Here is a 27,954-nt window from a genome sequence, read left to right on the forward strand (position 1 = left end):
TATAAAACCTTCTTGGTGCTGGGACTTCTTGTCTTTCTATTCCTTTTCACCACCACTCCAGGACACACGGTCTTGACTTGAGAGACACGCTCGTTACCTCGCCACTCTCAACGTCAACACAAGTTTTTGAAGCCATCGCCATGCGTCCATTCTCGATCACGGCCCTCATGGGTCTCTTGTGAGTCGACGTCGTCATCCCATTGTGCCTTGCCGTTGGCGTATACTGACCAAACACAAAGCATCGCGGGTGCTTTGGGTCGCCCTCAGCAGCTCGAGCCGAGCATCGTGACCACGACCGTTTTCGAGTGCGCAAGCAGTTGTATCTCGACTGTCACCGAGACGGTTACCCAAAGCTGTACCACCTTGTCTTCAGGCTTGCCTTCCTTGTCGTCAATTACTTGGACCTCCAGCACGGCTTCGTCTCGCATTCACACTCTTTTCACCAATTCTTCACTCGCTTCGGCACCCGTTACTTCTACTGTGTCCTCTTCTGCAAACGTCACCTCTTCTTCGGCAGCTTCATACACTTCTGACAGCTCTGTCACAATCACTGTGACCATTGTCCCGTCTGCCAGTGGCGGCTCGTCGTCGACGACTTTGATCGATCTCACCAGCTCTTCACAGCCTGTCCCCACTGTCTCAAGCTCTATTGTTACTGGGCCGTCGTCCAGTGCGAGCCTCACGGGCACAGGCAGTTCCGGCCTATCATCGTTCAGCTCAGTGTACTGGTCAAACTCAAGCAGTAATCCTGGTCACAGCACAGAATCCGTGACCGCGACTTTGACATGGACCGGGACCGGCAGCGCGTCTACCCTATGGCCAACCGTATCTTCGTCCCTGCTCCCACCTTGGACCACTACCTCCTCTGCCCCGGTCATCTCGTCAACCGAGACAGCGTGGTCGACCACGAGTTCCTGGTATGTAGGGTTAGTAGATCATCGATATCGCTCGGCCATAGTTCCAAGCTAACAGTGTTTCAGCAACTCGACCCTGCCTACAGGCTCTGCTTCGACTACCAGTGGCAAGACGGCCTCTTCGCAGTCTCTCACGACCGACTCATCGACAAGTGACAGCGTCTCATCCACTGCCACCAGAAGTTTCAGCCAGCCAAGTTCCATAGGCAGCACGACGGGAATTACCCTGACTAGCACCGTGACCGTCACTGCTTCGAGTTCAACAACCAGTGCAACCGAGGCATCGGTTTCCAGCTCTGCGACACCTCCCTTGGACTCGGGCTCTGCAAGTTCCGGAACGTCGAGCTCCAGCACTGGCTCGGCAAGCGTGTCCAGTACAATTGACAGCTCCAGCGCTTCGGTGTCGCAGAGCACAGACAGTGGCTCAATGACCAGATCGTCCACTGGCTTGACCCTGACTGTCACAATCACGGATTCCAGCACCACGATTTCCTCTGGAGTGGCTGCCACCTCGACTTCCAGCCTGTCCACTTTGGAAACCAGCTCTTTCTCGTCGCTCTCCTTGTCGTCCTCAAGCATTAGCAGTATTAAGTCTTCAAGCTTGGCCATAGGGTCAACTAGGACCTTAACTGTGACAGTCACCGCCACGGCTACTTCCTTAGGCGAGAGCAGTACTGATTCCACGACCCTGCCGGTCTCTGGAACTTCGTCTTCATCGACGTTGCCAACAGACATCAGCAGCAGCGGCAGTAGCTCTGGGACTGAAAGTACCTCTTCTGGAATATCTTCAAGTTCGTCGAGTGTCTTGGCATCGGAGTCGTCCACGGAATCCAAGTCGACCTTGACGATTACCATCACCCGCACCGGATCCACGAGCATGACCCTGAGCACTAGTGTCTGGTCCACTACCCCAACCGGCAGCGCCTCTGCATCGTCAGCCTCGGTCACCAGTCGCTCTGACGTCTCTGGCACGGGCAGCTCGGCGACTTCACTCTCACTGACCACGACAGGCGCTTCCAGCACGTCCCTCACGTCAGACAGCACAAGCAGGGTGACAACCACCCAGACATCTACACTGAGCCACTCGTTGACGACAAGTTTGACCCAATCGGATTATTCTGCCTCAAGCACGACACTGAGCTCCAGCAGTCTCTCAGGCGCAGTTTCCAACTCGAGCAGTGCCACAGTCTCAGAAATTACTGCGACCGTGACTGCCACTTTGACAGACACTGCTTCCGTTTCGTCAACTGGAAGTGTCTCTTCAGGTTTGATGAGCAGCTCAACCTCTGGCATCTCCTCGTCAGACTCGACCACGAGCGCCACGAACAGCATCAGCAGTACTAGTTCTCGTTTGACGTCGTCAGGTCCGACTGGTACAGCTTCAGCCACCGAATCGTACTCGACCACAAGCAGCGCCTCCGGTTCCACAACAGGCAGCACCGGCTCAGTGGCTTCATCGCTGGCAACTTCTACAAGCTCTCTCGGCTCGAGCACAAACACCGAAGTCACTTCCACAATCATCATGACCTTGTCGCTGACCAGCTCCGTCACCGCGACGGGCAGCCCCAGCACCAGAGTCGGAAGTACCTCAACCCGGACTGTGACCTTGACACCAAGCGAGTCAATTACTGCCACCAGTGCCGCGGATGCTGTCACTGGCTCCGCGTCGTCGATCTTGTCGTCGACTTCATCGTCGGGGTCTTCAGATTCAGAGTCCCTGTCAGCAACCTCAGACGCCTCGCTCACTGCTTCGACTCTCACCGGTTCAGCAACCGAGTCCGCTTCGACCATCTCTCTGACCTTGACCATCACTGATTCGGTCTCGACCAGCTCTTCAGGCTATGAGGTGCCGACTTTCACCCCGAACACTCTGACACGTACACGCACCGCCACTGCCACCGTGACGGGCTCTTGGCCTTCGTCGTCGTCCGACTTCGCAACAAGCAGTGTCGATGCAATCACCAACCCCGCCAGCACGTCCTCATCTGTCATCACGAGCATGACCGCCTCGGTCTCGTCGTCCTCGACCTTTGGATCGACAAGCTCTGGCATTGCTTCTTCGGAAGTGACAACGGTGACTTCGTCCGTCTCTGGCACAAGCTCTGGCGCCGGTAATGGTGGCAGCGACTCGCCGAGCACCGTAAGCGTGACAGTTACTGCCACTGGCATTTCTTCATCGTCGGCATGGTCGTCTAGCTTGATTACAAGCACTCAGAGCAGCACCCGCAGTGCCAGCATCACAACAAGCACTGGCCCAGCCTCCTCGGCGCCAGCTAGCTCGTCATCCATCGGATCAGACACCTCTTCCTCTCCCACGCTGTCCTTCTCAAACACCACAATCACAGTCACAGCCACGAGCACGGGCAAGGGCACGGGCACGAGCACAGAGTCATCGGTATCGGCATCAGGCTCGGCGACTCCATCGTCAATCTGCATCACAAACTACGGCGGCTCGGTGTCCTGCACCACCCTGGCTCCTGCAATTGGCGATGACAACGACAACGACAACAGCAGCGCCTCCACGTCATCAAGCACAGTTACGCCGACACCGTCGGTGAAGCCGACGACCTTTGTCACCTCGCCGGCCTTCACATCCACTCTGGTCGATGAAGCCGAGCCAATTGGGCGGCGCGGAAGAATGGCTGCCAAGTCGGCGGCTTGAACAAAGGCAGATACCATGTATGTGCGAAATGAGTCAACACGTAAGAAAACAGCATCGTCAGCGGGCATTCGTTTGATGCTTTGTACCCGTTTTATGCTTCGTGGCCTCTGTACAGAGCTGAGGCGGATAGGGTGTGTGAGAGAGAGAGGGGGAGAGGCAAAGATGGCACAATCCATCTCGTCTCGTCTTCCGGCTATGAATATGTAATGTTGCACGCTTGTAATGGCTTTTGTATGGACTTTTGCAGCTGGGGAAGGGGCTTTTTACAGATCACGGAAGACTGCCTGGTTCTTTGTGTCTTGTCTGAAGAATAATGTGTACCGTGTATGGCGTGTAAGAATCATGACGGAGAGTTGCAGACGTAATTTCGCAAAGCCGGGTCACGGGCCCGTGAATACATTGTTCTCCTACCATGCTCTGACACTGCGGAATCGTGTGCGAAATGATCGTGCGGATATTATGGGGGAGTTACAGATGCGACCGTGCCCAGGCTGGATGTTCTGGTGAGTGGCAAAGCGTCCCTAGCAACAGCACTCTGTCAAACTATCGCTCCATCATGACCAGCCCGGCACGAAGCCATCACCAGAGGCCAGGCGCAGTGCAGTGGTCCGTGCCCGAGGTGGAGCTGGGGTGAGCTGGAATGGCTCTGGGGATGGACCGCGTCGGCTGCCGCGTTAAGTGGCTAAAGTGGGTCTAAGAAAAAGGGTGCGCGGTTTTACGTAATCCAACAGTGCCTCGCGCAACGCAACGCATGGAATTTCTGGTCGGGTTCTCGAAGGTATCGTGAACTGCCTGGCTCGGTAGGGTCCAAAAACAAGGTCGCGGCTGACTGCGCTTCATCTGTTTGTGTTGAGGCGCCAATGGCCTTGCGACTCAAGACATGGTCTGCCCCAGGGTCACTTGATGGGGAGCATGCTCGCCCGCGGATGCTGGCGTCGCTGCCAATGGCTGGCACGCCTGAGAAATGACACGATGACAAAGGGGCACGGAGATAAGTTTACGACTGGCAATGGTGATTGGCAGTGGTGGTGGAGCAGGCGTCGACGGGAGTCCGGATGAGCTGGATCTGGCGTGGCAGGCCACATTTGCGGAGCAGTGATTCGTGCAGCGGCGCCCTGGGCGGAACCCCAAGCCTTCCAAGGTTGCAGCTCTGGGCCTGCAAGGATGGCAGCCCCTGCCGCAAGCTAGGCTCGACTAGCACGAAGCACGACGGCGTCACGTTCCTGTGCGTGTGTGAGTGTGTGCGCCGCAGCCCGGCCTCGGAACAGGGCAGGAGCAGAGGCTGCGATGGAAGAATGAGGAGGCGCCGCAGCAGCAGCATCCTGGACAGTGCCGAGTTATGGCCAAGTAAAGCTGGCGTTGCCACTCGTGCCCGGACGTCGTCTTTTGCTCCCCCTCTTTCATTTCAGGATATTGTCTGCCGCCTGCTGATGTGCCTACGACGTCCTTCGCGATCCACGATGGCACTGGCAACTACGAAGTCGTCGTAAGCGCTAACCAGCCCGCATTGGAAGAGAGGGCCGTGATACCAGCAGCAAGAAAGGCAGTCGCCATCAAAACTCCTCGTAATCTGTCAGCAACACACGGGTGGCCAGCAGGATCCCGGCTCACAATCGCAGAGACGATGGAAGCTGGGAGACCAGGGCAGTGGGGGCGAGACATTGATGCGCACCTGAAGCCTGGCTCGTCCACAGGCCAGCAAACGTCGCAGATGTCGCAGCCACCAGTTGCAGCCGGTAAGCAGGCGGGTGCGCAGCCTGCAGCAGACGAGAAGCCTCGAATTGGCCACAGCGCTATCGATGGGAGGAGAGGCAGTGATCCAAAAAGTCGCACTGGTGGTGGTGGTGGTGTCGTGGTTGATGAGGGCGAGGAATTGCAGGGCAGGGCTAGACCCAGGGCGTGTGCTGCGGCGGGCGCGCCAACACCAAGTGCGACGAGCCATCTCGAGCACGCATCGACGCTGCTGGGATTGAATCGCCGCCAGCCGTCATCCGCCCACGCAGTTGCTCGCGCACCCTCTGCTCCGCAGCCTCCTCGCGCAGACTCGTCCACCTCGTCGCCCCTACAGCCGCACTTGCATCCTCAACACCTCTCCCATCGTCATCTCCAACAGCACCGGCACCAGCACCATCCATCCGCCATCGCCGCGTCATCGCCCGCGATCCCGCCATCATCGCCAGCTGCATCCTCATCACCACCAGATCCTGCATCGCCGGCCTTCTCAGCGACGCGTCCCCAGCCGCCGCCGCCGGCCTCCCACCATCCCCACGCGTCCTCGAATCTGCCGCTGCGCTCCCCATCAACCTATCGCCATCCGTTTTATCCATCGCCGTCGCACGACTCCCAACCGGGCTCTTCCTCGCTGGCCGCGCCGCCGGGAGCCCTGAGCTCCATCATGGCGTCGACGAACGGCTCAGGCGCCGGCACGGGAGGCTCGCTGCGGCCTCCCTCGGGCTCACCTCTGCAGGCGCCTCAAGGCGCCGGTCACCTCTCGCCGCCAGCACCATACAATCCCACCACCAGGGACAAGTCCTCTGGCAGCTTTTATGATCCTCTTACAGACACCACACGCGAGAGGAAGCCCTCAGACTCCTGGAGCAAGCCGGTAAGCAACAATTCCCTGCACACCAAGGGCAAGATCCGCCGTCCCAGTACAGCGACGACACCAAGTGGTTGTCCCGGCACGCTTTCCGATGATTCAATGCCTCTTACAATGTTGCACGCGCCCCGTGCAGCTTGTAGCCCAATGCTGCCGTTTCGCGCTGTGGAGCAAGGGATGTGACATGTTCAAGGTTGGCGGCCGTGCCACAACCATACCAAGGCTCTGCGCATTGCACCCACCTGGAACAACAACAGCCCGCTACCACAGCGTTTCCCGAAACGTCAGCCATTACACATTGCCTCTCCTCCAACCGAGCAGGCCACAGTCATGCCTCAATAAAAGTCGCAGTGCACTCACTAATTTTCCGTCGCGCCCATAGTCACGTCCGGACCCGTACGACTATACGGAAAGAAAGCCCGACTACGGTCGCTACCATAACGGCTACGGCTCGCCTGTCGCCACGCACCCAAAGCCTGCGCCGACGAGCCCGGTCGCGCTTTCGCACCCACGGAACGGCGATCCAATCAGCCCATCACATAAGGCTCTTCAGCTGGGCTCCCCAACAGCAAGGCATCGCACAACCCACGATGCCATCGTTGCGGCGCCTCGCCATACGCCAGCTCCATCTCTGCCCTCTCTCCTTAATCCTGAGCCTGTTCCGGCTCCCGCTCCTTCCAGCGTAAGTATTGAACTTCCAACCCCCTATCTAGAGCCTCACCTGCAAATTACTGACAATCGAACTCCTGTGCCCCTAGACTCCGAGTCGTGCCGCCGAATTAATGTCGTTCTCCAACATCCTCTCCAGCGGCCCGGACCCTGTCCCGAAGGCGAAAGCCCCGATCATCCCCGAGCCCAAAGACAAGCCGCCGCGGAAGAGCAAAGGGCGAGAGTCCCGAGTTAGAGACTCGGTTGGTGCTTCGTCTAGGCGATCATCGTCTGTGAATCCTCCCAAGGAGCCAGGCAGCCGTGCTCAAAAGCGTCAGGCCAACGGGCAGCCGAAGCCAAAGATGCTGTCTGCCGATAAGGAGAAGAAGATCCAGAACTACTTGGACTCCTTCGATGCGACGATGGACGACCTTGATCTGTCTGACCTCGAGAACGAGTATCAGATGTACTCAAGTTCGGCCAAGAAGCGCAAGCTGAACATTGGTAAAAAAGAGCATGAAGACCACATCGCGCGTCGGGCCGAGCTTTCGGCACAGTTCAACAGGAGACTGCGACCTCACATCACTGCTGGCAAGCGCAGATTCGACGAGCTGCATTATGAAGATGCTCTGCAGGAAGTTCGGGAGCGCGAGGTCTTCGCCGAGAAGGAGCGAAAGAAGGACATGCAGCGCAAGAGACGTCGCGAGAAGTCTATGCAGGTCACGATCGAGCAAAAGGAGGCCGCGCTGGCCAGAGCCCTCGCCGCCGAGGACGACGCCGAGCGAGCGAAGCACTTGCGCGATGCCGAACGTGCCAATAAGAAGGCGCAGCAGACCAAGCTTATCCTACAGAAGGGTATCAAAGGCCCGGCCCGCAACCTTGGGGGCTCAGACCTCAACTTAGAGGGCGGCATCATGTCATCATTTCAGGTGTCGGACATGGAAACCGGCAGTGCTCGCAAGGGCAAAGGTAGAGCTGGCGCCCGGCCCAAGAAGTCTAAGCAGCAAAAGCAGGCTGAGAAGGACAGCGCCGAGGCGGCCCAGGCTGCACTTGATGCCGGTGAAGAGCTCCCGACCCGGGAGGAAACCACCAAGATCCGCATCAAGCTTTCCAAGAACAAGGACAAGCTCAAGGAGAAGCGTGAGGAGGACGACGACGAAGGCACCGCCACGGAATTGACCGTAAAGGAAAAGAAACGCAAGAAGAAGGACGACCAGCCTCCCGTAGACCCGCTGGAAATGCGCTACCAGTCCAAGGGCTACAACCAAATCTACGATCAGATCTGGCGCGACATGGCGCGAAAGGATGTCACAAAGACCTACAAGTTGGCGGCCGACTCGTACGCGACCAAGGCTTCGAACTTGAAGAAGACGGCTATTCTCGCCTCCAAGGAAGCCAAGCGCTGGCAGCTGCGTACAAACAAGGGCACGAAAGACTTGCAGGCACGCGCGAAGCGATGCATGCGTGACATGATGGGCTTTTGGAAACGTAATGAGCGCGAAGAGCGCGACTTGCGCAAGGCCGCGGAGAAACAGGAGCTCGAGAACGCCAGACGGGAGGAAGCCGACCGCGAAGCCGCCCGGCAGAAGAGAAAGCTCAATTTCCTCATTTCGCAAACCGAGCTCTACTCCCATTTCATCGGCAAGAAGATCAAGACGGACGAGGTCGAGCGCAGTACCGACAATCCGGAGATCGCCGCCTCGGCTGCACCTACTGCGGAACATGGCGCGAAGCTCAATGTCGAAGAGCCCACTGGCCCAGTTGGCTCCAAGGTCACCGACTTCAACTCGCTCAACTTTGACGAGGCCGATGAGGACGCACTTAAAGCAGCTGCCATAGCTAATGCTCAGAATGCCATAGCCGAAGCTCAGCAAAAGGCCCGCGCCTTTAACAAGTCGGATGCCGACATGGACGAGGATGGCGAGATGAATTTCCAGAACCCCACTGGTCTTGGCGATGCCACCGTCGAACAGCCCAAGCTTCTCAACTGCCAGCTCAAAGAATACCAGCTCAAGGGTCTCAACTGGTTGGCCAACTTGTACGAGCAGGGTATCAACGGTATTCTCGCAGACGAAATGGGTCTCGGCAAGACTGTCCAGTCCATCTCTGTCATGGCGTATCTCGCAGAGGTCCACGACATCTGGGGCCCATACCTAGTTGTCGCCCCCGCATCTACCCTCCACAACTGGCAGCAGGAAATTGCCAAGTTCGTGCCCGAATTCAAGGTCCTGCCATACTGGGGTACTGCTGGCGATCGTAAAGTTCTGCGCAAATTCTGGGACCGCAAGCACGCCACGTACAAGAAGGACGCCCCCTTCCACGTTATGGTCACCTCGTACCAGCTGGTTGTGTCCGACGTCGCCTACTTCCAGAAGATGCGTTGGCAATACATGATCCTTGACGAGGCTCAGGCCATCAAGAGCTCGCAGAGTTCGAGGTGGAAGGTCCTGCTCAGCTTCCATTGCCGAAACCGACTGCTGTTGACTGGTACCCCTATTCAGAACAACATGCAAGAGCTTTGGGCTCTCTTGCATTTCATCATGCCGTCGCTCTTCGACTCTCATGACGAGTTCAGCGAATGGTTCTCGAAGGACATTGAGTCTCATGCGCAGAGCAACACGACTCTCAACGAAGACCAGCTCAAGCGTCTGCACATGATCCTCAAGCCTTTCATGTTGCGGCGTGTCAAGAAGCACGTACAGAAGGAACTTGGTGACAAGATCGAGCTCGACGTCTACTGCAACCTGACCTATCGCCAGCGCGCCATGTACAAGAATCTGCGAAACCAGATCAGCATTATGGAGCTTATCGAGAAGGCCACCATGGGCGACGAACAGGACTCTGGCACACTGACTAATCTTGTCATGCAGTTCCGAAAGGTCTGCAACCATCCAGACTTGTTTGAGCGCGCGGATGTCACCAGCCCGTACTACTCTGGTTACTTCGCGGAGACAGCTTCTTTTGTTCGCGAAGGCAACGATGTGCTTGTGGGCTACTCGACACGCAATTCGATCGAGTACAATGTGCCTCGCCTGGTGTGGAATCAGGACGGACGGGTACAAAAGCCCACGCGAAGCAATGCCAAGGCTGGTTTCAGGAACAAGTACCTCGACCACATGATGAACATCTGGTCCCCCGACAATGTGCGCGACAGCACGACCGGCAAGGACGCCTTCTCGTTCCTGCGTTTCGCCGACGCGAGCATAGGTGAGGTCCACAAGGCCGGTCAGCAGGACGTCTTCACGCGAGCGGCCAGCCTCGCCACTAAGAACGATCGCCTGAGCCACCTGCAAATCGTGTACGATGAGGAGGAGGACAAGAACTTCACCCCTGCCCATGCAATGTTCCAAATCACTGCGCGCTCAAACAGAAAGCCATTGGCGGATATCACCAAAGAAGGGGTTCTCGCGAATCTGATGAATGTCGCTCGCAGCGAGTGGGACAACACTGGACTTGGCAGACTCGAGCAGGCTGCCAGGCCCAAAGCTGCAGCAGCACCGATCGACATATCATGCGATGGCACGAGCGCACCCGAGAAGGAACGGCAAGAGACGCTGTTTAATGTCCCTTTCCGCAGAGCGCTGTTTGGACCCAACACTGTCGAGGAGAAGGCGCTGGTGAACCAGAAGATTCCGGTCGAGCGGTATCCCTTGCCTGCTCTGTACCCGAAACCCGACAACGACAAGCGCAAGTTCACGGATATTGCCGTTCCCAGCATGCAACGCTTCGTGACGGACTGTGGCAAGCTCGCGAAGCTCGACCAGCTGCTATTCAAGCTCAAGGAGGAAGGCCATCGTGTGCTGCTGTACTTCCAGATGACGAGAATGATCGACATGATCGAGGAGTACCTGACATACCGCAATTACAAGTACTGCCGACTCGACGGCTCCACCAAGCTGGAAGACAGAAGAGACACTGTAGCCGACTTCCAGTCGCGCCCAGAGATCTTCATCTTCCTGCTGTCAACTCGTGCTGGTGGTCTCGGCATCAATCTGACATCTGCCGACACGGTCATCTTCTACGACAGCGATTGGAACCCGACAATCGACTCACAGGCCATGGACCGTGCTCATCGTCTCGGTCAGACACGACAGGTTACAGTGTATCGTCTTATCACACGCGGCACGATCGAGGAACGTATCCGCAAGCGTGCTATGCAGAAGGAAGAGGTGCAGCGCGTCGTCATCCAAGGAGGTGGTGCTCGTGGCGTCGATTTCAGTGGTCGGCGTCCCACCGAGAACCGCAATCGCGAGATTGCCATGTGGCTTGCAGACGACGAGCAAGCCGAGCTCATTGAGCAGCGCGAGCGGGAGCTCGCCGAGCAACAAAGCAAGGCACCCGAGAAACCGACGAAGAAGAAGGCAGCCAGCAAGAAGAAGCGTGAGGCGGTCAGCTTGGACGAGATGTACCACGAGGGTGAGTTCTTCCAGCAGCACAATTCGCGTCCCCACGCAGTGACTAACCTTTACTCCTTGTAGGCGAGGGTCATTTTGATGACGGCAACAAGCCATCTGGCACCGCCACGCCCGTACCCGCCGAAGATGAAACGGCGACCAAGGGCGGGCCCGGACCAAAGAAGCGCAAGGCTGGCAGTAAGAAGGCCAAGACCATCAAGGAGCGCCTCAAGGTCGCGGATGGGGACGTATAGACGGGCGGTTAAAAGCGGTTCTTAGACGCGGGGAGGGCGAGTATAGAGAGGTACAGCTCGCATTCGAGCGGCCGCTGACTACCGGGGTGGCCAGCATGGGTTTGTTTTGTCGGTTGTATGTACAGTATCGTTCGGCAAAGAGCCTCGCGCCTGCCATGTGCCACGAGAGGGTGTAGGACTGCATTCATTCTTTGTACTGGCATTTCATTTTGCTTTCGGGGTCTTTTTTCTTTTTGCTTTCGGCTTTATTTACTATGCTGCGATGGGCCGCGATTTCGCAAATATCGTTGCGCCGCCTCGTTCCATCGGCTTCTTTTTTTGTTTTATTCTGGGGTTTTCAACGCTACAGGTTGCAACGGGGAGAGATGCGAAATAAGGGGCGAGGGTGGCAAAAAGCAAAAAACGAGACGAAAGAAAGCAATGCTCGCTCGTGGGAGTGTCCCTCAAAAGGGAGAATGCGGACAAGATGAAGATTAGGAAGAATAATTTTTAGAAACACAAAAACGCATGCAACTTAAGAGCAAAGAAATTTTTCGTGAGCGCGTATACAAGAGGTTTGATCTAAGTTGGTAGTTTGTGCGGGCTCGGATGTGGGCGAAGAATCGAATCGGTGTTTTTGACGATGTGCATACTCGCGAGGACTGCCTTTGGTGTGCAGGCTGAGATGCTTGAGTGCGTACTTAGGAAGGTAAGGTAGGTAGGTATACAGATGAATAAATAATATATCTGTCAACACCTTCAGCCTTGCGGACGGGTTTGTGGGTTGTGCGACATAGACACGCCATTGACCAGCCTGCGCGCATCGACGTGTGTCACAATGCAAGTAGGGTCTGGAGGGAGATGTGAATTACCGACCAATAGAGCTGATACTGCAAAGCAGCCGAGTTGAGCCAGACAGCTGGGGAACATGCAGAAGAATGAGGCAACGTGTCAAGCTTATATGACTACACAAGCTTACACCAACGCACATCAAAATCACGAGCAGGCAAAAGCAATGCACCAGCGTTCTCGTCGATATTCTATATTTCGCGCGTGCTATAGTCGGGCACGCCCATGACAAAGGAAAAACTTGATCATCACACCAGCTCGCCGACTGGCACCGTGCACGGGCACGACACTGAAATCCCAGTGATCGCATGCCACAAAGCGCACGCTCATAGCCTGCTTTTTGTCCCGTGACTTTTCTGGACAACAAAACCAAATCAAGGGTATCCATCCTGGCCTAAATGTACCTGCAGTTCTGAGTCTGCGTGACTGGGGTGTGCGGCTCTATGCTGAAAACGAATCTATATGCACGTTATTTGCCGCTTTCCATCCCAACTCTCGTGAGGCCGCTTCGTGGCGCGATGGATGTCCTCGTCGACGGCGATGCAGGATCGGAGTCAGAAAATAATGGCTGAAATTGTGTGAGGAAGAAATCAAGCAGCCAATTCATCGTCTCAAGAAAGACTTTAGACAGCACCAGATGCCAACATCTTCTTGCGAAGGTAGTTCTTGTAGTCGCCGATAGATCCGGACCACGGCTTGATGGTCTTGTTCTCGCACACCAAGATCTCCTTGGCAACACGGTCGAGAAGTCTGAAGAATGGTTAGCATTGCTGAAGACTGTTTGAGCGGGATTGAAATCGACAAACCTGAAGTCGTGAGACACGACAATAACACCACCGGTGAAGTTCTCAATAGCCTCAGCAAGAGCGTCAATGGTGGGGATATCCAGACCGTTGGTGGGCTCGTCGAGCAGCAGCATGTTGGGAGAGTCCAGGGCAAGGAGGGCAAAAACGATACGGCTCTTCTGACCCTCGGACAGCGTACCCATCAAAGCGGTCTGGACGGGTCCGGAAACACCATAGCGGCCGAGCTGCTGTCTCCAGAACTGGTAATCCTGAGACTTCTCGCGATATCTGTCACGGACAAAGTCGAGGGCGCTCATAGTCAGGTCGAGCTGCTCGGAGCTGTGCTGCGAGTAGAGACCAAGCTTAAGGTGAGTGTGCTTGCGGACGGAGCCGCCAGTGGGAGAGAGCTTGCCAGTCATGAGACGGAGCAAAGTACTCTTGCCGACACCATTGGGACCGACGAGTGCAGATCGAGAGTCCATGTCGAAGCCAAGCTCAATGTTTCGGTACAGATCATCCTTGGCGTCACCAGAGTATGAGAAGGTGACGTCGTCGAATGCCAGGACGGGCGGGGGAAGCTTGTCGACGTCGGTGAAACGGAAGGTAAAGTTACGCTCCTCCTTGACCTCCTCGATGAGGCCATCGGCAATCATCTTGTCCAGAATCTTCTGACGAGACTTGGCTTGGCGCACCAGGTTGGCGTAGGTACCAGCGCTGGCAATGAACTCCTTGATGTGCTTGATCTCCTCCTGCTGCTTCTTGTAGGCAGTCATCTGGTTGGTCTCTTGCTCCTGGCGAGTCTTGACGTAGGAGTCAAAGTTACCACCGTAATACATGAGAGTCTGCTTGCGCATATCGATCATGTTGGTGCACACTCCGTTGAGGAAATCCTGGGAGTGAGAAATGAGGACGAGAGTCCGCTCCCACTTTTTGAGGTACTCCTCCAGCCACACGCAGGCCTCGAGATCCAAATGGGCAGTAGGGTCATCAAGAAGGAGCAGAGAAGGCTTGACAAAGAGGGCCTTGCCGAGAGCGACACGCATACGCCAGCCACCGGACATGTCCTTTGTCTTCTTGTGGATGGTGACCTTGTTGAAACCAAGGCCAGTAAGGATAAGGGAGGCACGAGTAGCGAAGGTGGACGGATCCATCTTGTCCATGTGCTATACAATGAGAACGAATCATCAGTACCTGTGCCATCATCACGGCCCTATCATGGGCGGAAAGTATTCTGGGACTATGATTCATACCTCGTAAAGATCCATCAGGACCGGGCTGTCGGGGCCTTCGTCTTCGAGGATCTTCTCGGCCTGGGCCTCGAGGCGGTCCATCTCCTTCTCGGCCTCCTTGAGAACCCACTCAAGGGCACCAAGTTCGGAAGGAGGAGCACCCTCGTTGAGGAGATAGATGTCGACATGTTCGGGGATGGGGTATTCGCGGGCGGCAATAGCCTTCATGAGAGTCGACTTTCCGCAGCCGTTCTCACCGAGGAGACCGTACCGGCGGCCGTAGGACAGCTCGAGACTTGACTCCTGGAGCAGGACACGACCGTGGAAGGTCAAGCTGGCACTGATGATCTTGACGTCCTTGCTTGTGCTGACGGAAGCCAGGACACCAGTGGTGATGCGGTCAGACAGGCCCTCCTTGTCTCTCTGGTCGGCGAGAGCTCTGGCCTTCTCGAGCTTGGCACCATCGGTGGCAAAGTCGCTGTCGGGAGGGGTCTCGTCGCCAGCGACGGAGCCAGCCTTGGAGCCAACCTTGGAGCCAACCTTGGAGCCGGCCTTGGAGCGGGACACGAGGGTCTTCTTCTCGCCCTTGCCCTCGGCGGCCTTCTTGGCGAGTCTCTTCTCCTTGGAGCTGGAAACCATGTTGGGCGTCTGGGATCGACCTCTGTCGCCGGTGTGATGGATTCTGTCTGGTTGGGAGGGCGGGCTGTTCCTCTGTTCGTCGCTTTGCCGGACGGGTCGAGGAAGGGAAAAGGATGAGTGGAGGAAAGGTTGACGAAGGAGGATGGCAGTCGTCAAGTACTCGCACGGGAAGAGGGACCGTGGGGGTGGGCTAGTGACGAGACAGGGCGGAGGGAAAAATAAAAACAAGGGCCTGGGCGGGATGACTAGCCAGCCTGAAAGATCTGCAGACAGTGTGTGAGCAGCGAGCCAGCCGCCAGCCGGGCGCGCGTGTCAGAGCAGTCGGGTGCTTTTTGGTTGGGTCGCAGGCTTGGTTCTCTTTGATTTTTTCTCTGGCGCTACCCCGCCTTATCGCGGCTCTATCTACAAACAACTTGGCCTTTACAGGTCTGTCTACGGTCCTGTGCAGGAAGGACCCCGAACATGCTGGTTTCTTGTTGTCGTCATGCTTGACAGAGCCTCGAAAGCCATTTTCCATAGCCCAGGCCCAGGCCCTCTCGTCCAGCTTGCTTGAGCCCAAGTGGCCGCGGCTGGGCATCGTACTCAGAAGGGGCCCCGCGCATGACGACACACTGGACTGTTCACGAGCGAGGGGCAAAAGCGTAGCAAGGCGCCCCACTACGAGCGAATGCCTGGTGCCTGACCCACCACTGAGTGGAGCGCCAGCCAGTGACATGTATGGCCGCCTCTGGCGGCGAACCTTGGGAAAAGAACTTCACAGAAGTCCAAGCCTGTGCAACCAAGAAAAGTTGGAGGCGAAATGCTTTCGAAACGCCCTATGCTGAGCTAGCATTACCGAGCGCGCATTTTGTTGAAAGTATGGCAAGTCCGCCCTAAGACTAGATGGCCAGCCTGCTATGAATTGTGTGTTCTTGGACCATTACTCGTCAAGCGTGAGCTGATACCAGGGGAACAACCTTCTTCCTGCATGGGTATTCTCAGAAGGTCTGACTGAATGACTTATGCCAGTTTAAAGTCTTGTAAAGCATCCGTGGGTCATCCAGAACCTTGAAAGAAATGGATATTAGCTATTACATGTATGCTTGGCGCCACAGTTATAACACGTTTATCACCTCAAGGTAGAGAATGGTCTGTTTGAATACCAGGTTGACAGTTTACGAGCCTTGAGGTATTTGAATGCGTGCAAACGCCTCATTGCTGGCAGGCATCGATTTCCGCCAAACACTGCTTGGTAACAGGCCATATCTTCCGTAAAAATTGCATTTGTGGATGAAATCTGAATTTCTTTTGTTAAGAATTAAAAAAAAAACCCAACGGCCTTGTTGCAGAAGCTAGTCATATCCAATAACTGCACTTCATTCTAGATGTACTAATCCAAGTGCGTTCTGAGTCTAGTAATTTCAGTTGTTGTCGCTCCTTCTGAAGTCGGTGAGCCCATAAAGCTTATGTAATCAAGTCGTTGTCCATTTCGCTTCTTCGTCTTTAATCGGCTTGAATCACAACACCCTACACCTTCGATTAGTCCGGCACTCACCAAGTGTCCATTGCCACCACCTGTTGAAACCAGTGGCGCGAGGCTACTCCATACTTTTGAAGCATGAGTGCGCCACCTTCGGCCTCATCTGCCGCGTAGTTGCTGCGCAAAGTGCATCGACGACGGCACGGGAGGACGACTTACACAACAGATCAGCCTCCCGTCGTGACGAAGCACGCGGGGCGGAACATGAACACGACCAGACGGCGCATCGCCTTCCGCAGCAAGCCCGTCTCTCGAAATAGCGCCCCTGGGAAGCAACGATACGCCATACAATGGCAGCCGTCTGGCCCTTTTCGCTTTCTTGATCTTCCTCCAGAGCTCCGTGCCGATATCCTCAGGCTCGCGATCGCGGATGCTCGAAGGCACCACACGCTTGTCAACATGATGCTTGTCTGCGAGCAGCTCCATGATGAGGTCGCATCTGTTGCGCGCAAGTCGACAGTCATCGATTTGACGAAACGTTCGGGGACTGTCACGCATCTGGCGGACGCCTTTTCTTCGGTCTCTTCAAATGCAAGAGTCAGCCTTTGGAGGCATGTGGGCAGCTTGGTCATATGCATGTACCTTGTAGATCATATCAACGTGTTCTGCAACTCACTGGGTACGGCACTCCAGCACATGACCCAGCATAACTCTCTCAGAAGCCTGCGTCTCGAGATCAGGAGCAAATTCCCGTCAGATGACTTCTGGGGGAGTCCTGCCAATGCTACCGATGGCGACAGCCGAGATTCTGTCGACGAAGCCAATACAGCCTCTGGCCGTGATGTGTGGCAATATTCCTACTTCACCACAGGAAGCACAAGACGCACCAAGGGCCTCAGAGAGACGGATATCTTTGCACCAAACCTCATCTCCACACTGCCTTTCCAGGACTTGCTCAAGTTTCTCTACCAGTGCGAGGTTCCGCATATATCGTTTCTTGTCGATGCCAGTGATCACCACAGGTTCTGGTGTGCATTCCACCAGAAGACGAAAGCCGTGCAGGACTTTGCAACGGTCGCCTGTGCTGGAATCCCGCCCGGTGCTCGCCACGCCGACATAGACTGGAGAGAACTCATCCGCGCATTTGCGGGGGCGAGATTGTCGTGACACTCTGTGTCTGTCAATCCAGATCTTTAATTCACGAACGCCTCCAATAATATATGTTAGCATGCAGAATGCGAGGCTGCTCGAACTGAAAATCACAGGTCAAACATAAAATTCGATGCAGTTCAAGCAGGAGAAGGCGAGTACTCAGCCATGGAGTTCGTGCGCAGTCCTGAGCCATTGCAAGCTGGGCTCGTGGCGTTGATGAAAGCAGCGACATTGTGGCGTATCCATGCTGTGGGAAAGAGACGAATAGGGAAAATATCAGCCGCAGCTGTCAGAACGCGTTGGGCAAGTCAAGAAAATCGATCAGATGCGAGGACGCCCTCAGAATAGACTCTTGTGGTAGTAGCACCGGTAACAACTAAGGAGGATCCGACCCCAAATGTTCAATCTCGTCAATCCGCAATCCGCAATAATATGATTGCCATTATTTCGACCTTCCTGACTCCTCAACCTCGACGCCTTCGGGTCTTCATGTGATCCGGGAAGGACTGCACCATCCGCGCATCGAAGTGCGGATTGGAAGATCTGGTATATGCAACGTGTGGAGTCACGGGTTCGACTAATGGATCGTTTTGGAGGATTTTGGCGAGATGCTCTTCAGACCCGGCTTTTTTTCAGACCTATTGATTCTGATGCATATACCGCTTTGGGACAGATTCTCCCCTAGCCGTGCTCTTGTTGTCATGACAATGGCGATCGTGGGGAGCTCCCCGACTTGCTGTACCTTGCATTACAAAGCGAATTGTGCAAAACATACGAGCATCCGGGCCCCTAGTTTCCAGAAATCGTATTTCCATGGGCGTGTCTTGGAATTTCGAATATTCAGGCACCAGTACATCATTGGGTACGCTATGCGAGTGAATAAAATGAGAAAGCCCACTAATTGCCTGACAGAGCCAAACAAGTGTCGCAGAACAGCTTCTGAGGAACAACCAGTCACGATCTAATATGTACCAGGCATCGAGGGTGCTGCCGCATCGGCATCATCCACCCGTGTCTTGGGTCACAGTCACACTGCATTGATCGCCTCCCGCCCGCCCAGTCGGCAAAAAGTGTCTCAGGCAATAATACCCCAGACGGGCCGTGCCGGACTGCTCCCTTGCTTGTGATCTCCGCAGCTGGGCGTCTGAATCTGGCATGGCTGATGTTTCTTGGGCCAATTGAACAAGGAATCCTCTCCTAGGCGACCGGCTTGTTGTTGATCGCGGGACAGGACGTGGACTAGCGCCTTGGATCTGTATTGCGGACATCCCCAGTAAACATGGGTCTCCGATCGCTTTGTTTATAATAGTGACTCGTTAACGCCCGCTGTAAGAAGGTAGCAAAATGGCTTGTTCCGTGCCCTGTGAGCACAAAAGTTCTGCATCAACATGCTCTTGAGGGCGTCCAAACCCAGGCAGCAAGATCGGCGAGGCTCAGCTGTACAGGCCATGGAGGTAGAAATCCCGATGTTTTGCCCGCTTGACAGAAGTGAGAACCAGACGGGCAGACTGCTTCATGTCAATCAATGCCTTATTCTTGATTCTTGGTGGGGAAAGGGGAGCACGATGGCTCGCACAGACACTTCCCGAGGTGTATCAAGCGTGCACCACAAAAGCCTTCGGGTGTCATGAAAGGATGCAAGACACGCCCGACTAGACGAGAAGCAATGTCTCACACCGCTTCTTGCCAAGAATTGAGGGACAGACAAGAGTTTGCTCACGCCGCCGTGGCTAGACAATAACAACAACATTGACAACAACGACGACAGGACATTGCTGTAGGAGGATGGCTTGGCAGTATGGTACTGACGAGTTGAGGGGGGCATGGGTACCTTCTCGCAGACGATGTGCTGGCGATCAACTAGCACCATCCGCGTGCGTTGTGCGGGCCATAACCGCGATGATAGCATGACACGGATATAAAAGGGCCTCGTGATCCCCAAGTGAATGGTTCGAAACGCTGTGTACTAAGGCATTGTTGAACACAGAACTCCTCCCCTTCACGCTCATTGACATCATTCGTTCCGCGGTTGTGGGCCGTCCTCGTTTTCTCGGTTTTTGTAGTTCGAACTCCGACACGGACAACAAAAGAAGAAACATAAAGAGACAACAACTCCAGCATGCGAGAGTCCGCAGCCAACATACGGACAGCACGTTGCAACAAGATGGCGCGACTATCCACAGTGATCCTGGCTGCCGCCGCTTCTCTCACTGCAGCCAGCGCAATTCCACCGCGGGACGACACTAGCGCTGATGGTAACACCAGCACGGGCGGGGGCACATGTCGCAAAACGAAGGTCGCCATCCTGGGTGCTGGCATTGCTGGCGTGACAACTGCCGTAAGTTTGATTATTCCGTCGTTTTAAAGAATGCATCAATGACTAACTAAGGGAACCAACCGAGAAAATAGCAAACACTTTCAAACCAAAATGTCACAGACTTCGTCATTGTTGAGTATCAAAGCGATATCGGGGGCCGCGTGCACAACCACCCCTTTGGCAAGGATGCTAATGGGAAGCCTCTGCTGATTGAGTATGGCGCCAACTGGGCGCAGGGTCTTGGTGGAGTGGACGGACACCCAGGTGAGAACAGACGGGCACCATCGCCTATACTGCTACAAGACGTCAGAGAGGCATCAAAAGGAGAAGGACGTGAAGCTAATTTGGTGCCGACGAATCTGCAGAGAATCCAATCTGGTCTCTCGAGAAGAAATGGGGCATCCAGAGCGTCCGGTCCAACTTTGAGCGGCTCATTACCTATGATGAGACCGGGCCCGTCGACTTCAGAGACGAGGTCAATGAGTTCTACGATGTCGTGGACAGGCTCTCCGCCAAGGCCGGCGAGATTCTGGTTGACAACCTACAAGACCGGACAATTCGAGAAGGGTTCCGAGCCGTCGGGTGGAAGCCGGAGCAGCGCAAGAACCCTGCTCATGCCGAGGCGGTTGAGTGGTGGCTATATGGTAAGAATTTGTCAATGCGAGACGTCTTTCAGAGCGTACATTGACTCAAGTGATGACTGTAGACGGCGAGCAGGCGCTCACACCCGAGGAGACCTCTCTCGTCTTCAACCAGGCCGTGTCCAACTTCACCTTCCTCCAGTTCAGCGACGAGAACGAGTTCATCATCGACCAGCGTGGGCACAACACCTGGATCAAGGGCGAAGCATCCGAATTTCTGCAGCCCAACGATGAACGGCTTCTTCTGAACTCCATCGTCAAGACCATCGAGTACTCCTCCAAGGGAGTCAGGGTCACACTAGAGAACGGCGACTGCATTGAGGCCGACTACGCCGTCTGCACGTTCAGCTTGGGTGTGCTGCAGCAGGACGATGCCGTGGCCTTCGAGCCTGCCTTGCCCGAGTGGAAGACGTCGGCGATCGACATGTTCGAGATCGGCACATACACCAAGATTTTCATGCAGTTCCCCGAGAAGTTCTGGACGGACGACACCGAGTTTTTTCTTTACGCGGACCCGTTCCGGCGGGGCTGGTACCCAATCTTCCAGTCTCTTGACCTCCCTGGGTTCTTCCCCGGCTCCAAGGCCATTTTCGTGACCGTCACCGGCGACGAGGCGCATCGCGTCGAGAAGATGAGTGACGCCGACGTGCAGCGCGAGGTCATGGACGTGCTGCGGCTCATGTTCCCCGAAAAGGCCGCGACCATGCCGGAGCCAACGTCTTTCTTGTACCCTCGCTGGTCCACGACGCCGTGGGCCTATGGCAGCTTCTCGTGCTGGCCAGCGGGCACTACCCTCGAGCAGCACCAGAACCTCCGCGCCAATGTAGACAGGCTGTGGTTCGCGGGCGAGCACACGAGCGCGACGTACTTTGGGTACATGCAGGGTGCGTGGTACGAGGGCCGAGACATCGGTGGCCGTATCGCTGGCCTAGTCAAGGGCGAGTGTATAGGCGAGGCGCCGACTGGTGGCGCGATCAAGGGCAATGGTGGCTGTGGTGAGATGGTGCGCTACGAGGTGCTCCACGGCACGACTGAGGAGGACGAATACAATGTGCAGAACGGTTGGGACGAGAGCTTCCAGGCGGATGGATTTGATGAAGAAGCGTAGAGTAATGTTTGTGTGTCTGAGCGAGGAGTTGTGTGCACGTTCCTTTTCATAAGTATCAATGTTCTGCGACATCCGCGGGTAAACAAAGTTGACAATCCAATGGTGTTGCTGTAAAAACTTGACGTTGAACTATTGCATACCAGGACGACCTTTCCGGCCGGTGTCATGTGTTGACAGTTTGCAATGCAGCATTTCCGGCTCGAGGCGTGGCACTTGTGAATTACAGCGATCCTGTACCAGTCATGTAGCCAGGAATCTGGGCATCAAGAGTAAGTTGGACGTCGCCTTTTGACATCGTGAACCACCCTACAGAGAAGATCCATCTACCGTGCTTATATACCATTGGAATCATGAGCAGACCTCGCAAGCCACCTCCCTGGCGTGCGTGCCTGCGCGCCTTGATTGTGGCTGTGGCTAAATTTAGAACCTGGCTCTTCCCCATGTGGAAATCCTGCCAGGGGAGCGGGTGGGCTGACGTGCCCCGCCCAGCGCTGATTTGACCTGATTTGAACGTCTCCAGGGCTCCAGGGCTTGTTTTGTCGCGGACCGCAAGCCCGAGCGGGCGCCCGTCCGTTGAGACCCTCGCCCGTCCTCCCAGCTCAGGGACCACCACACCATGCTGACAGCACTTTGCTGACAACCCACGCCGGCCGCCACCACCACCACCACCACGCCGGCAGACCGACGGCAAGATCGTTCTTTGCTCGCGAATGCAATCCAGTCATCTAGTCATCGCCACCCCGTCTTCACAGCCTGCGGCAATCGTCCCTGCTCTGCCATGAGCGGCGCGCGCCGTGGCCGCAACTGAGCCGCTCCAGGCAACGAGCTCTCGTCACAACCACCAGCGAGTTGGTCACCCAAAGTGTCGGCGCGACATCCCCTGAGGAATCCCATCGAAGAGACGTGCCTGTCACGTCAGGACAGCGGCCTTAGATATGGCATACATCCAGAGCTCCCACTCGCAGGGCACCGAAGGCAGCTTTGTGGCGCACAAGCCGGCCGAAAACATCTCCCCGGAAGCATACTACCAAGACCCGGCGCGGCAACAACGCCAGAGGCGCTGGTATATCGCCAAACTTGTGCTACACTGCATCGTCTGGTCTATCGCGCTCGCACTCGTCGTCATCGACCTTTGCGTCATCTCCTGGCTTGGGTTCGATTTTGTCACCTATAGCATATGCTCAATCTGGCCGGCGATTGCGTCCCTTTGCTGGATCACTGCCGAGCTGGGTACGCTCGCGTGGCGGCGTACTTTGAGCCGTGGCATTGACCCACGATGGAACCTGAGCCTGCATCTTTTACTGTGGTGTGGCTTCGCCTGCGCGGCCGCCTTTGGCGGGATATTCGGGCGCTACGAATACTACTATTATCATTATTATTATTTGTCAGTGCCATCGGCTGCATACGACCTCGTCGACAACCGGGTGGTAGTCATCAGCAGTCTAGTGATTTCTCTAGTGTAGGTAATCGTCATGGTCCTCATTCTGTGCTCCCCAAACATTCTCTTACGAATTGCTGATTTGTGGCGGCGCGCCATCCTCCATCTAGCTTGCTCCATTTTGTCCTGTTCGTGCGGTGCTGCGTCGAAGTCAACCGGGTGAACCACGAGAAACAAGTCACACGGGTCTTCAGGGCTCTAGCGCGGCTCAACATCAACGACAACAGTCCCACGATAGCAGCGCCTGTGCCCGCGGTTCACTCAATCGATGTCGAACTCAAGCCCGCCCAGCATGCGCATCTGCCACCCCAAAACAAATCTGCACCGCACTCGATGGAACTGCAGCAGATACCACGACGCCCAGTCGGGGCCCCTCTATCTACACCACCGCCGGGTACGGCAAAGGACAGCTATCGCGTTATCGACCCGGATGTAGAGGCGAATCTCAAGTTTATGGGGCCACTGCCCGTGGAGTCGGTGAACGGAAATCACAAGTATCCGAGTAGGGTATTGAGGAAGGCATGAGTCAATGGCATCATATGAATATGTGCCACTCTGAGCTATTCGTCTCTGCTCGCTTTGCAATACGCAGATCATGTGCAGTACACCGGACGGCAACCGAGCATACGAAGCTGAGACTTGCTGGGAAATACGCGGCGCGTTTGGCCCCCTCTCTGGAGCTGGGAATACGATTCGCGGTAACGGCATGCTCTGCCGAACCTCTGCGGCAGGGCCCTTACCATATTTTGTCGGATTGATCACCCCCTTCTGAGGCTAATCTGCCCAGGTCATCTCACATTAGTATCTGTGCGGGGGCGCCATGTTGGTAGCACATCCACGGCCCGTTGATGCAGTTCGATATCGGCATTTTGCTTTTTCAGCGTCGGATAATGGAGTTTTTTGGCGTCGCCGTTGGAGCGGCCTTGTTCTGCTCCCTTGTAGATTTCATTCTGCTCATATTCCCAGGTATATATCAGCTGCTCGTACAAGATACGCTGCCCAGCAAAGGCGTAAATCATGTCTAGAAGGCATTTCAACCCCATTCTTAATCAAACACCGGCTTTCAATTCTCCTCCTACTCGAGATGCGTTAATGATGATAAGACTATTCGCGAGCGCAACCCTCGGGGTGGGGGCTTCAATGTTGGGGAACCTAGCGTTGTCAAGAGCCGGGCGGGCCGTTTGGTGACAGGCTCGGCTGGGGGGAAGGAATTATTAGTCATCTCATCATCATCACTGACCCCGACCAATAGAAGACTATGTGGACATTAAAGACCATTACAACATCCTACGATACGCACGACAATGACAAGTCGCAGAAGTCCACGCGGCCGGATCACACTCGTCCCGGGGCGGAAGCTAGTCGATCGCCCAGCTCGTTGTTTTTGATTGATCCACGTCTCATCACGGCGCAAGCAAGACCAGGTTGGACAGCGTGCCGATCGAGGATGCGGGGGCAGGGTCAACCCAGCACGCGGATCGTCGCCAGCATGAATGCCTGAGCCTCTTTTGCAACTTCATATGCGCACAAAGAACGATTACTATCACTACGCCTGTCCACTATCGGAACAAGGCCTTGTTGCGCGCGTGAGCAAGGCGGTTTTGACCACAATCCCAGTGCCAGATAAGCATCCCGTCACGAATCCGGGGAATCTACGCTACTCTCCTCTCCCACTTCATCATCACCAAGCTGGTGCTAGACGATAGCCACAACCTGCCAACGGATGGTCCACGGTACTTGTATCCGTTTACTGCAGCCTTAGAGATCATCATGGCGAGTGAACTGCTCGCAATCGGCGTCGGCCGCGGCACGCCAGCGGCTGCTCCAACGCCTGCCCCGACCAGCATCGTCGTTCCACCAGGACCATCACCGTCATCGCCGGCCCCACAGACACTACCGGGACTGTATCATCCGTCGCCGTCCTCGTCGTCCACACTGAATGCTCTGCCGCGGGAGATCCTCCAGCAAATCTTGTCCTACCTCCCTTACCGCAGCGTGATAAGCTGCACCCTGGTGAATCGCAACTTGTCGGACGTATGCGATTCCCCACTGTTATGGAGGAGGTTATGTCTCGACGAGTACGCCTCTTGGCACGCAGACCACTGCATCGAGGAGCGACTTGGTAATGTCGAGATCTCGGCCAGTACAGAATCATCTGCAGGAGGAAGAGCAGGTAGTAGTGGGGGCAGTGGTGGCAGTGCCGTGCAGACGAGGAAGAGAAGCGTCCTAGACACAGACTGGAAGCAGCTCTTCGCAGCCCGCAAGCAGCAGGATCGGCGCTTCTCAGAATCCTTTGAGCGCGTGCTGAGCAGGCAGGACGGGCGCATCGATGTCATCGCGCAGATCACCTCCCGTGGGGAAGATGCGCGGGATATGCTCGAGCGGCTCAAGCGAACTGGGGAGCAGCGCAGCCACAGCCAGCACAAAGCAGAATGGGATGATGCGGTGGCGGCCATGGAAGGCCAAGAGGTTCACGGAGATGATGACGACGACAGCCTTGCCCGGTCGTACTGGGCCAACGAGATCCTGGGCAGTATCAACCGCGCGCAGGCCTTGCGGGAAATCATAAATGTCATTTCTGCACCACGTGGACGTGGGCGGCCGGGAGAAGGACGTCGTCAGCAGCAGGACTACCCGCTGATCAAGGCGCTCTGGGCGATAGACTACTTTGTCGCGGAGACGCCTCCCGAGACGCTGCCTCAAATGCTAACGCACCTCGACGACATCGCCGCCGGGTTTCGGGCTGAATATCCAGGCTGTTTCGCCTCCTCATCGCCTGGGAGCTCCACGGCCTACAGCGGGCATGCTGGTGAAGGAGCCATTGTCGGCCGCTCGCGAAGGCAGAGAGCGCTGTGCCTCGCCGAGTTTGTCCGCGCCCACGACCTGGTGGGCGTGCGCTCGCCCGAGACGTACCACGATCTGCAGAACTCACTTGTCAGCGTGGCGCTGTGCGAGCGTGACCATCCGTCGCTGCCGCTCGTGTCGCATGCGATATACTGCGCGCTGGCTGAGCGGGTTGGGCTCGAGGCCGGGCTGACGAACACGCCGAGGCATGTATACGTCACGGTCAAGGCCCCCGATGGTGTCAGTCTCGATGACGAGATTGTCGAGCCAGAAGATGGGCAAGGAGGAGAGGACCAGACACAGCAATCCGGTTTCGCGCCACCAGTGAACGACAATAAGGACACGGAGCCAAAGGACGAGCTAGACCCCAGTAGGACAATGTTCCTCGACCCGTTCAACCACGAGGATGAGGTCCAGCTGTCCCAGCTCCGTGGCCTCTATGCCGGCGTTATGGGCGGTGCTCGAGCCGGCGGCGGTGTTGGGGGGCTCCTGGGCTTTGCCAGCCTACTCACCGGCGGCAACAACCATATGCCCGCCTCTGGCCCGACCGCCGCAGAGCTCGCGGCCTCGCTGGCGCCCGCGTCCACGCGAGATATGATGTTCCGCATGGCGCGCAACCTCCAGGAGACGCTGCGCGGTAGCGTGCACAGCCTCGCGTACAAGACGGCGCTGACGGACCCGACGGACGAGTTTGTCGAGCACCTTACCGACACCCGGCGCAATATACACGATATCGAGCCCACCCTACTGAACCCGTACCGGGCGGGCTACTGCGCATGGTGGCTGCAGACCCTGCTCGACGAGATTGGCGGCCTGCAGCACCGCGCGCTGTACAACTTTGTCGAAGGGTTCATGCACCATTTCAAGGAGACGGATTGCCCGCTCGTCACGGACTACATGCTCACGGCGTTCAACGGCGGGTTTGTCTCCGGCCCGGGCGCTGGGGGAGGCGAGGATGTGCTTGGTGCCGCGGCGGAGGTTGGGCGGGACGAGGCGGCGTTTGTGGAGACGGTTCTGGCGCATGTGCGGAGGGAGGATGTGAGAGTCAAGGTGCCGAAGCGGAGGGGTGCAATTGGACAGCAGCAGCAACAGCAGCATGGTGCTAGTGATGGTGGCGGCGGCGTTGGTGGTGGTACTCGTGATCCTGGTGCTGGTGACGATTTGCACAGCACGTCCGAATCCGAAAGCGATCAAGCGACGCAGTCACCGTCGTCGCCACAGCAGCAACAGCAGCAGCCAGACACCGAAACCCAGACCAATCCTGCCAATGATCCGTCGTCCTCTGCCTCCTCCTCTGAGCAGCAGCAGCACGAGCAGCAGCACGAACAACAACAGCCCTGGCAAGTCCGCTACCGCGTGGGGGACCTGTTCCGGCACAAGCGGTACCGCTACCGCGCCGTCATCACGGGCTGGGACTCGACGTGCCAGGCGTCGGAGCAGTGGATGCAGCAGATGGGCGTCGACTCCCTGCCCAACGGGCGGTCGCAGAGCTTCTACCACGTTCTGGTCGAGGACCACAGCACACGGTATGTGGCGCAGGAGAACATCGATCTTATCGTCCCGCACCGCCGCGGTCGTGGTCAGCAGAGTGACGGCGGAGGGAAAGGCAAAGGCAAAGGAAAAGGCAACGAAGATGGTACCGGGCATGATACAACCGACGGCAATGGGGCGGGTGAAGACGTGACGCAGGAAGAGGGAAGACAAGATGGAAGCAGCAGCAGCATTACGGACCGGGGCGGCGGCGGCGGCGCCGGTAACAATGATGGCCAAGCAGATCATTCCGCCCTCGGTCCGCCGTTGGATATCCTTCGCATCGCCGGGCGCTACTTCAAGCGCTGGGACCACAGAGAGGGGCGGTTTGTGAGTAATGTCCGGGACGAGTATCCTGATGACTGAATTCGAGGATTGGGGAATGTGCCCTGTACTCGCGCGTGTCAAGACGGAACATTGCAGTATACAGTCGCTTTGCTCCGACACGTTTAGTGAAACAGCTCCGTTTATAAGTGATTAATCACCATTTTAGCCTAGGAAAGTCTGGGTCCG

At 56.2% G+C, this 27,954-nt stretch overlaps 9 protein-coding genes across 9 annotated transcripts; 6 read left to right on the plus strand and 3 right to left on the minus strand.

The window, feature by feature from the left end:
* Positions 1-140: 140 nt before the first annotated feature.
* On the plus strand, positions 141-533 carry B0I36DRAFT_361513 (uncharacterized protein; the record flags this gene model as incomplete). Its single annotated transcript, XM_046158487.1, has 3 exons — positions 141-178; positions 240-305; positions 374-533. The coding sequence occupies 3 exons, from the start codon at positions 141-143 to the stop codon at positions 531-533; spliced, it is 264 nt and encodes an 87-aa protein (XP_046013572.1).
* A 219-nt stretch (positions 534-752) lies between these two features.
* B0I36DRAFT_361514 (uncharacterized protein) lies at positions 753-3,083 on the minus strand (the record flags this gene model as incomplete). The annotated part of the gene is made up of 4 exons (XM_046158488.1): positions 753-914; positions 999-1,997; positions 2,115-2,753; positions 2,796-3,083. The coding sequence occupies 4 exons, from the start codon at positions 3,081-3,083 to the stop codon at positions 753-755; spliced, it is 2,088 nt and encodes a 695-aa protein (XP_046013573.1).
* Positions 3,084-4,754: 1,671 nt separating this feature from the next.
* B0I36DRAFT_319952 (uncharacterized protein) lies at positions 4,755-4,983 on the minus strand (the record flags this gene model as incomplete). Its single annotated transcript, XM_046153482.1, has 1 exon — positions 4,755-4,983. The coding sequence occupies one exon, from the start codon at positions 4,978-4,980 to the stop codon at positions 4,792-4,794; it is 189 nt and encodes a 62-aa protein (XP_046013574.1). The 3' UTR covers positions 4,755-4,791.
* Positions 4,984-5,287: 304 nt separating this feature from the next.
* On the plus strand, positions 5,288-11,471 carry B0I36DRAFT_361516 (SNF2 family N-terminal domain-containing protein; the record flags this gene model as incomplete). Its single annotated transcript, XM_046158489.1, has 4 exons — positions 5,288-6,181; positions 6,558-6,857; positions 6,934-11,239; positions 11,302-11,471. 4 exons carry the CDS (start codon positions 5,288-5,290, stop codon positions 11,469-11,471), a joined length of 5,670 nt encoding a protein of 1,889 aa, XP_046013575.1.
* A 1,005-nt stretch (positions 11,472-12,476) lies between these two features.
* On the minus strand, positions 12,477-15,292 carry B0I36DRAFT_319956 (ABC transporter). The gene is made up of 3 exons (XM_046153483.1): positions 14,335-15,292; positions 13,106-14,247; positions 12,477-13,049 (listed from the first exon to the last, which is right to left on the minus strand). Exons 1-3 carry the CDS (start codon positions 14,950-14,952, stop codon positions 12,923-12,925), a joined length of 1,887 nt encoding a protein of 628 aa, XP_046013576.1. The 5' UTR covers positions 14,953-15,292; the 3' UTR covers positions 12,477-12,922.
* A 1,383-nt stretch (positions 15,293-16,675) lies between these two features.
* Positions 16,676-17,578, plus strand: B0I36DRAFT_361518 (uncharacterized protein; the record flags this gene model as incomplete). Its single annotated transcript, XM_046158490.1, has 1 exon — positions 16,676-17,578. The coding sequence occupies one exon, from the start codon at positions 16,676-16,678 to the stop codon at positions 17,576-17,578; it is 903 nt and encodes a 300-aa protein (XP_046013577.1).
* Positions 17,579-19,727: 2,149 nt separating this feature from the next.
* On the plus strand, positions 19,728-21,629 carry B0I36DRAFT_373387 (flavin-containing amine oxidoreductase-domain containing protein; the record flags this gene model as incomplete). Its single annotated transcript, XM_046160193.1, has 4 exons — positions 19,728-19,901; positions 19,973-20,144; positions 20,246-20,524; positions 20,587-21,629. The coding sequence occupies 4 exons, from the start codon at positions 19,728-19,730 to the stop codon at positions 21,627-21,629; spliced, it is 1,668 nt and encodes a 555-aa protein (XP_046013578.1).
* Positions 21,630-22,461: 832 nt separating this feature from the next.
* On the plus strand, positions 22,462-23,310 carry B0I36DRAFT_100217 (uncharacterized protein). Its single transcript, XM_046147698.1, has 2 exons — positions 22,462-23,092; positions 23,178-23,310. The coding sequence occupies exon 1, from the start codon at positions 22,565-22,567 to the stop codon at positions 23,090-23,092; it is 528 nt and encodes a 175-aa protein (XP_046013579.1). The 5' UTR covers positions 22,462-22,564; the 3' UTR covers positions 23,178-23,310.
* Positions 23,311-24,837: 1,527 nt separating this feature from the next.
* B0I36DRAFT_361521 (uncharacterized protein) lies at positions 24,838-27,807 on the plus strand (the record flags this gene model as incomplete). The annotated part of the gene is made up of 1 exon (XM_046158491.1): positions 24,838-27,807. The coding sequence occupies one exon, from the start codon at positions 24,838-24,840 to the stop codon at positions 27,805-27,807; it is 2,970 nt and encodes a 989-aa protein (XP_046013580.1).
* Between the last annotated feature and the right edge of the window lie 147 nt (positions 27,808-27,954).

This window comes from Microdochium trichocladiopsis (assembly GCF_020744255.1).
Source record: "Microdochium trichocladiopsis strain MPI-CAGE-CH-0230 chromosome Unknown B0I36scaffold_4, whole genome shotgun sequence".
Classification (NCBI taxonomy): Eukaryota; Fungi; Ascomycota; class Sordariomycetes; order Xylariales; family Microdochiaceae; genus Microdochium; species Microdochium trichocladiopsis.

Coding starts and splice junctions, on each gene's coding strand:
- B0I36DRAFT_319956 (XM_046153483.1), bottom strand. CDS start 14,952: ATGGTTTCCAGCTCCAAGGAGAAGAGACTCGCCAAGAAGGCCGCCGAG. Junction 14,248..14,334: donor TCCTGATGGATCTTTACGAG/GTATGAATCATA, acceptor CTCATTGTATAG/CACATGGACAAGATGGATCC. Junction 13,050..13,105: donor GTCGTGTCTCACGACTTCAG/GTTTGTCGATTT, acceptor ACCATTCTTCAG/ACTTCTCGACCGTGTTGCCA.
- B0I36DRAFT_100217 (XM_046147698.1), top strand. CDS start 22,565: ATGGCATACATCCAGAGCTCCCACTCGCAGGGCACCGAAGGCAGCTTT.